Source organism: Eurypyga helias, unplaced genomic scaffold (genome assembly GCF_000690775.1).
Source record: "Eurypyga helias isolate BGI_N326 unplaced genomic scaffold, ASM69077v1 scaffold38786, whole genome shotgun sequence".
NCBI lineage: Eukaryota > Metazoa > Chordata > Aves > Eurypygiformes > Eurypygidae > Eurypyga > Eurypyga helias.
The window spans coordinates 74-8,167 of NW_010259174.1; the positions used below are offsets into that span (position 1 = coordinate 74).

General features: G+C 51.4%; 1 protein-coding gene across 1 annotated transcript; it reads left to right on the top strand.

Moving 5' to 3' along the window:
* Window positions 1-1,456: 1,456 nt before the first annotated feature.
* Window positions 1,457-7,704, top strand: LOC104511835 (AN1-type zinc finger protein 5-like). The gene is made up of 5 exons (XM_010154600.1): window positions 1,457-1,607; window positions 3,004-3,097; window positions 3,754-3,872; window positions 5,619-5,729; window positions 7,556-7,704. Exons 1-5 carry the CDS (start codon window positions 1,457-1,459, stop codon window positions 7,702-7,704), a joined length of 624 nt encoding a protein of 207 aa, XP_010152902.1.
* The last annotated feature ends 390 nt before the right edge of the window (window positions 7,705-8,094 follow it).

Consider the following 8,094-nt stretch of genomic DNA (forward strand, 5'->3'; position numbering starts at 1 on the left):
CTGAAAATTTGTCTGTTCGGGGCAGTGGTTACCATCTGGTTACCTCCGCGAGGATTCAGCCTGTGAGTTTGCTCCTGGAGCGTCCGGTGTGGAGGAGGCTCCCTTGGCTGCTGGCGCCGAAGGAGAGGTTAGTTTGGGCTGGGAAGGAATCCTGGTCTGGTACTGGAAACGCTGGTCTGGTAATGGGAACGCTGGTCTGAGCCCGGAGTGCAGATTGATATCACCCGGCTGAGGACAAGGAAGAATAAAGCAGAGCTGATCCACTTCATTCCATGCGAGTGCTCCTGGGAGGACAATTGTTTCATGTTCCCGTAGTTTTATTCCCTCAGCGCAGCAAGTTTTGTAGCAGTGTCAAAGAAAGTGGCAGAGGTAGCTGGGAAGTGGTGGGTACTTCGTGTATCTGCCGTGCTGGAACAAGGGGATCTCGCTGCTGGGGCCTCCCGGTACCAATGCCATGTCTTTGTGCCTGAGCTGGAGCCGCCTGCACCGCCGCGGTCCCGCAAACATCCGCTCCCCTTGTCCTCTCCCGGAGCTGGACCAGCTGTGGCTGCGTTGTTCACACACATCTGAATTGGTTTTTGTTGTTGCCGGGAGTTATTGATTATGGTTCTGGTTTGAAGGGATGCAGTGCACTTTGGCCCTGTAAATGCTACAGCATGTGTGGTGGAAAGAGCCGGTTCCTGGGTCTGGAGACAACTGCTTGTGATCCAGCGAGAAATTACTAAGGCAGATTTTAAAAGTAGTTTTCACTGTGTCTGCTGTTTCCCCCAGGAAGGCACTCCAGAATCGCATCTTGCTGCTGGGAAGAAACCTTATTCTTATTTCCAGCCTAACTATGCTAACGTTTCCCTTATCCGCTAGTGTGTCAGAACTGAGTCAGTGGCTGCTTTTGCGTCACTTACATCATCTTCCTGAGAACTAAAAAAGTAAAACAGGCTTGAAATGAAAACAAACGCTAAGTGCAAAATGTAACTAATTAGGCTGGATGCTGGCCGTCTGAGTGGCATTCTTTGTTTGCAGGAGTCGTTAGTCATGCTATGGCAGCACTTCTTGTTACTCTTGGAGAGCGGATCAGGGTCTGACCTGCCTGTCTTTCTCCAGGAGTTTAGGGAGCCTTGTGGTGTGAGGAAAGGGTACGGGGAGCCTCATGGTGTGATGAGGGGGTACTGGGATGTGGTTCCTGTCAGCTTTTCAGCCTGTCTCTGGGCAGCCTCCCAGCAGCTGAGCTCTGGATGGCTCAAGGCCCCAGGACCCGGATCCTGGGGCTGGTTACAAGCCCTGGATATCCTGTGCTCAAGGGTCTCAGATCGTGTTTGCATGTGCAGGAACCGGGCTCTCTCGGGATCCTTTGTGCTCCTTCCTGGTCAGCTGCAGCGTACAATGAACGAGCGTTCCAGCCCTAACAGCTGTCTCGGTCTTATTCCTGTTTGTAGCTTGGCATCTTGGAGGAGAGAGGATGGCTCAGGAGACAAACCAAACCCAGGTGCCTCTGTTGTGTACCACAGGCTGTGGATTTTATGGCAGCCCCCGGACCAACGGGATGTGCTCCGTTTGCTACAAGGAGTTTCTACAGAGACAGCAGAGCAGTGACCGGATAAGCCCCCCAGGTAGAGGATTTTTGTCTGGGAAATCTGTCTTAAATGGGTAGCTGGATGCAAACTGTGTTAAGCAACTGGGATAGAGCATCGTACTAGTACTGACCATGATGCGATTTACTCCCTCCTGGAGAACTCATGTCTTTCCTTTTTCATGTAGACCCGAGCCTTTGAGCACTTCTGCGCCCTGTAAGGGGGTCAGTTGTTTTCTCCTGTCGCAGCTGCTTGTGAAGTCCAGTCCCAGCCAACACCTTTCAGCAATCTCTAAAACTTTGCTTGTGCTAACAGTGGCCCGAATTTTTAGCTGTTCTATGCTGACTGCTGGGAACCACAACAGATGCCTGAAATGAAATTTTATTTGGGAAGAATTTGGCCTTTTGGATTTGCATAATTTTCTTAATCTTAACAGAGTTGATAATCACAGCAAGGAAGTAGAAGGTTTGTTTCTTGCAGCTAACCAGAGCTGACATATCACCCAGCTGGGAGGCAGCTAGGTGCACAGAAAGGATGCTTTTTCCGTCATTAGCAGGACTTTGTTTTGCTGAGAGTTTGTGGAGGTGCCCCATGGACAGGACAATGCTTTGAGAAGTGCCTTCTAGAGATCTTACACAGTCTTTTTTCCTGAGTGTAATAATTTCCCACCCAAAATATATATTGGGAATATATCTCTTCCTGGCAAGGGTTTTTCTAAAGACCCTGACTTAGGTCCCCGGCTGACGTAAACCAACACGTTTCGATCGAAGCCAGTTCCTTCCGGCAGATGAGGATCTGGTTCTCATACCTTGGAGAAGTTGCAAAGTAACGCTGGGTTCAAGGGATGTTGGTAACTGCAGCACTTTCATTTATACTGGCAGGAGGATATTTGTGCTGATGCAGAGTTTGCCTTGCAAAAGGAAAAAGGGAATCAAAGGATGATGGAGGTGTCGTGGGTGACTGAAGTCAGATTTTACCAGCTGTTGAAAAACCACACAGTAGTGGAAGGCATTCAGCACGTAACTCCTATGAATAACCCTTGTCCCTCAAAAGGGAGCTTGCAGATCCTGAGGAGCAAACAGATCTCCATAGGCAAGGCCTGCAGCACTCAGGAAGATGAGCAGTTAATTTCAGAGGGATGTTGTGATCCTGATACAAGGAGTCATTCCTGATCAATTGTAAGAATAGCTGCACTGGGTCACAGTGAGTCCAGCCCTGAGGTGTTATCCCCACAGAGACCTATGCACAAATTTGGAGGGATGAGTATAAAAATAGGGAATCTAAGAGTGATCCCAACCGGAGTGCACCCTCTCAGCTCCTGGTGGGGAGCAGGAGGTTAAAGCCTGCTGGAAGTACTCATCCTGCTTTCTCCTTGTCTGTCAAGCTCCCAGGAACTTCTTAAAGACTTTACCAAGGCTGTGATCTTGTCTCGTAGCACCCAGCGGTCCCACCAGCAGCCCCATGGCTTCAGACTCAGTTGCAGGGCAGCATGCAGAGGGAGACTCCACGCCTGAGGATGCGAAAGCCAGGTAGGGTCATAGGCTGCGGCCAAGGGGATCTGTGAAGTGGGCTGGATCAAACACTGTTCATGGTGACCCTGATTTATCTGGAAGATTGAGATGTCCCTGATGATGATGACTGATGTGTAGAGGTAGGTACCAGAGGGTCGGTGGTAATTAAAGCTTTAAGTGGCATCCTCATTCTCTTAGAGCCAGTGCACCTTTTGTGTCACTAGCTGTGTTAAACTGTTGGGTTTCAGCTTGGTCCTAAGTGAAAGCTCGTGGTGATGATCCAGTCTGGAAGCTGCGACAGCAAGATTAGGGACCTTGGTCATGTCTGGTAGGAAGGAAGACGTATTGATGTGGTACGGCATTGAGCTCTATCATCGCATTACAGTCCTGACTCATACCTGTTTCCCTGTCCCTAGGCTTGTTTGGATGGGCTGTTGCCTTGGCTTTGAGATGTAATTGGGTGAAAAAGGAAACTGAGATCATCACAAATTCGTTCCATATGTCTATAGAGAACTCTGATCCCAAATCTCAGGGGGAATTGGCCTGCTGTACTCCTGAGCTACCTCTGAGTATAATGAAATTAACTGTATGGGTTGAAGATCTCTCCCACTTAACTCTTCATCAAAAGAAATTATTTGTTTGCTCTATGGTTTGTTTGTTGGAAATGCTCCCAGTGCTCAGACTCCTGTGACCTATCAGATGACAGCCATGAGCATATCTAGAGAAGAAAACAGCAGTGAGACAGAAGAATTCATCAAGACGGAAGAAGCCTCATCAGCGTCTTCCTCACCAGGTAGACCGATTGGTTTGGCCTTTGCACGAGTCTGAATGACACTGATCTCGCAAGTCGGTTTGAGCAGCAAGTACGGTACTGGCCACTAACTCCAGAGGACAGTTGTTACCTCCCGGCAGTGAAGGTACACCCTCCAAGAGCGCTAAGGAGAAAACAGTTTGTCGTTCCTGAAACAGGGAGGAGAGAAAATGCGGTGCCTGAGGGCAGGCCGATAGAGATGGCTCTGTGGGCTGAGGGCTGAGTAGCTGCCAGCCCTCACTGGCAGGAGGATAATCTTCCATGACGCCTATCCTAGTGAGAATAGAGATGGCTCTGTGGGCTGAGTAGCTGCCAGCCCTCACTGGCAGGAGGATAATCTTCCATGACGCCTATCCTAGTGAGTGGCAGAGAGCCCAGAGCGTCCCACAGCCTGCTGCATGGCTGTTGTTGGCTGCACTTCCCTGCCATCTCTTGAGGGAGGAAGGGAGATGGATCCAGTGTAGTCTTGGGAGAGGGGAGACGCGTTTGTGACCGTACCTGGGGCAGCTGCTGGCCTGGCTGTTGCCATCCTGGGTGACGGAAGGCATACCTGCCCCTCGGAGGGGAGTGTTAGCACCATCGCTTGCTTTGCAGAGAGGGTACCTTGGAGTGATAGAGGAGCAAGGGTGGTGTTGCCCAGCAGGGTCTGTTCTCCAGAGGATGAGTTACAGGATGAGCTGTTGAGGTGCAGCGGAGCTATAACCAGGTGACGCTGCACTGGAGATACCCTCCTTCAGTTCAGCTGACACTTTGCTTGCATTGAAAGCTAAAAAACCCCCAAGAGTTATTTGTTGCTAAAAAAAACCCAGGCTCTAGTCACCACACATGACTCTGCATTTTGGATTTGGTAATCCCTGGCCTGCCAGCCCAGGACACAATTTACAACAGGCAGGTGGGAGACTATTTGGTGAAAGACACTCTGGGAAAGGCCTGCCCCTATCTTCTGATTGTGCAGTTTTTAGAAAATTATTCAGGGTCAGATCCACAAAGTTGCTGATCCGCAAACAGCCTCTGACTGTTTGTCTCCTTAGCCTGATTTTCAGAGCAGTCTACACTGCAGGTGGGTATCTGCTAGCAGTTGGAGCTGCTCCCTCCTGTTGGCTTCTCTAACCTGCTTAGGTACTGTAAGAAATCCTGCTAAGCATCAGTGACCTTTAACAATCTGGCTTTCAGAGCTCAGTTTTCCTTTTGGTAGATTAGAGACAGTGATGAGTATCTGTGTAAAGCATTCTGAGACCTACATATGAGGAACACTTACATAAGAGCCAGCAAAAATAATTAGTAGTATGTACAAGGGGTTAACTTTTTTTTCCCCTGCAAAGATTAACGCTGGGCTCAGCTGTACAGTCGAGTTACTGTACGTCAGCTAAGCTGTAGTGACTATCCAGACACATGCTTAATGTATGGCAGGCACCAGGTAATTGTGCTTTTCTCAGCGGGAGCTAAACAGCCTCATGTTACCTTACGAATGCCTTAGCTGAACGGTAATCTCCCTTCAGGGTTTCTGAGACTTAAGGAGTTTGAAACAGAAAACGCGAGGCTGTGTGAGGTGTAGATCTCTGTGGAACAGGAAAATCTCACAGTCTGGGATATGTGGGCCAGGAACGTGCACACACAGGTCTCTGGCACAGACCCAGAATCGGTAGGGCCTTGAGCAGCTCCTGTAATAAAACGACTGTATTGCTTGGTTTGTTGCAAAGGGTGGCAAAACTCTTGCCTCTGTTTCAGGTACCCTGCTTGAAATATCCCAGAACACAGCTGAGGGCAAGGCAGCTTCGGAAAAACCGAAACAGAAGAAGAACCGCTGCTTCACTTGCCGGAAGAAGATAGGGCTAACTGGTAAGAGCCTGGCTGCGGGGAGAACTTGCGTGAGGCCGGAGTACTCTGGTTGCGTAGCCCTGCAAACAGATCTCCTTGTGCTGTGGTGCTGCCTGGGTTCAGAGGGTCGGCGTGGGTCAGCGGTTGGAGGTACCCCTCCAGAAAGTACTTAACATCTGCAAGAGGTGGTGGTGGAGGGGGGCTCCGGCCTGCAAGCAGTGCCATCCAAGGCAGTGCCATCCAAGGCAGTAGTCTGGGGAACCTGCCGCTCACTGTCAGGGAACCTGCCAGCCCTTGGATGCGGGATTGCGGAATTGGATGGAGCCATGCTTCTTGGGTTATTTCTGCCCCTTGGCAAAAGCTGCTTGTAGAAGGAAAGGAAAGGCAGTGCTTGCTGTGAATCTAGTTCTGCTCCTATTCAAGTCAGCAATAAAGCTTTCATAGTAGTGGTATGAACCAAGTTAGGCCCAAACTGAAAATCCCACTCTGAGACTCAGGATGAGAGCAGGATGGCTCACGGTGTTCAGCCTGTGAAGCTGAGGAGAGAGGTGCTGAGGTGGTGTTGGGTGACTGGTGTCAGTGGGAAAACTGCCCCCAGAAGGGCAATTCATGAGGCAGTTAACTTGATTGTGGTTTGTTAATAAAAACGTCATTCCCCTAAATTGACTCTGGCATTTAGTTGTTTCCCTGGACAAAGTTAACTCTAGAGCCGTGCAGGTCTCGCTGTTCTAGCAGTGTGCTTGCCTCTTTAGCCTCCTTGGTGCGTTCAGCAGCCTGGGACTGCACACACACTTCTGTGGTGTCGATGTAAGCTGCTTCGGCAGAGTCTGGCCCGGGGGTTTGCCCAGCGCCTGGCACGGCGAAGCCCGAGCTTGCCTTGAGACTTGAGGGCGCTGTCGTAGAGTAAACGTGGGTTTGTGAGCCTGGGACTGGGCAGGGTGCTCTGTGCCCGGCCTTCAGGTCTGCAGGGAGGATTGTTTGCCTGGGTGAGTGTTTTCTTAAGAGCTTCAAACTGTGAGAAGTTTCCTGTCCTTTAGGCGTCAGCTTGCAGAGAACTCCTATGAATTCAGGGCATTTAGGGTGAAATGAGTTTTCCCAAATAGGAGAAAACTGGCACCTTGTAGCAGGGTGTTTGTGGTCTTTGCAGTCGGTAGTTGGAAAGGTGAAAGGAAAGAGCGTGATTCACCACCAGTGCGATGGGGAGCTGATCTGCTGTTCTGCGGTGAGCCCCCTCCCTGCTCCGTGCCTCAGTTTCCCAGCGTGATGTGATAATGGTAGCACTTCTGAACAGCATTGTCTCCAACTGAAGTGACTAAATTATGAATTTTGAAGCCTAAATAGCTCTAAAGTGATAATTTTTGGGGTGAAGGTTTTGTTATTTTCTGGCTTACTGGTCAGGCCAGATGCTGCTGCGTGTCGCCGGGGGAGCCAGGCTGGCTCAGAGGGCTCAGCTCCAGCTCAGCCTGCCTGCTCGCTGCCTGCGCAGCCTCGTCTGGATCAGCAATCTGCCACTCTGCAGTTGCCGGCATGTCCCTTGTCCCTGGAGAGCGCAGAGAGCAGCTGCTCTGGGAGTGTTTCCCACCGCTGCGACAGCTGGGGCTGCCCAGAGCGCACATGCGCTCACGGGAGCAGCTAACCAGAGGAAAGCTAATAGCTGCCCGTGGTCTTCCCCCACGCTGAGACCCCCTTTTGCCTGTCAGAGGCAGCAGCCCCTTCCCTCATCTGACCTTCTTTCTGCATTAGTGGGGTTTCCTGACCTGTCAGTGAAGAGCGGGGGCCCTGCCACCTTCCCGTCTGGCTGGACGGGGACTAACGCGGCTTTGTTTCTCTGCTCTTCTTCCCTTCAGGCTTCGACTGCCGCTGCGGGAACCTCTTCTGTGCCATTCACCGGTACTCCGACATGCATGCCTGCCCCTACGACTACAAGGCTGAAGCTGCCGAGAAGATCCGTAAAGAGAATCCCATCGTGGTCGCTGAGAAGATCCAGAAGTTGTGAAGGGCCTGAGCAGCTCAGACTGCAGCCAGGTGGCCTGGTGCTCCTCCCCTTCCTCCCAGCCCTCCTCCTCTTCCTTCCCAGCCCCATCGGTGCTGCGATGGGGACTCAGCAGCACACTAAAACCAGCACGTGGGGATTCCTTGCACCTCTTCAGCACACAGTTGGCATTCCTCCTCTCCCTTCCTGCCCGTCCAACAGCCACAGCTCAGCTGATCTGTTCTCCACCAGCTTCCCGAAGGAAAACGGACTGTCCTGCCCCATTGCTCCAGTGCTAAGACCTTCAGACTTGTCTTCCGCCGTGGCGGTTTGTGTGGCATGTGCAGCAGGGCTGTGCCTTTCCCATCAGCCGGCAGCTCCGAGGCCTGCAAACCGCCCAGGACTCACGGCTGG

Bases quoted from the DNA above. Each gene is read 5' to 3' on its own strand.
- LOC104511835 (XM_010154600.1), top strand. From the start codon at position 1,457: ATGGCTCAGGAGACAAACCAAACCCAGGTGCCTCTGTTGTGTACCACA. The intron at 3,098-3,753 runs GTAGGGTCATAG...AAATGCTCCCAG, and splicing joins CCTGAGGATGCGAAAGCCAG to TGCTCAGACTCCTGTGACCT. The intron at 5,730-7,555 runs GTAAGAGCCTGG...TCTTCCCTTCAG, and splicing joins GAAGAAGATAGGGCTAACTG to GCTTCGACTGCCGCTGCGGG.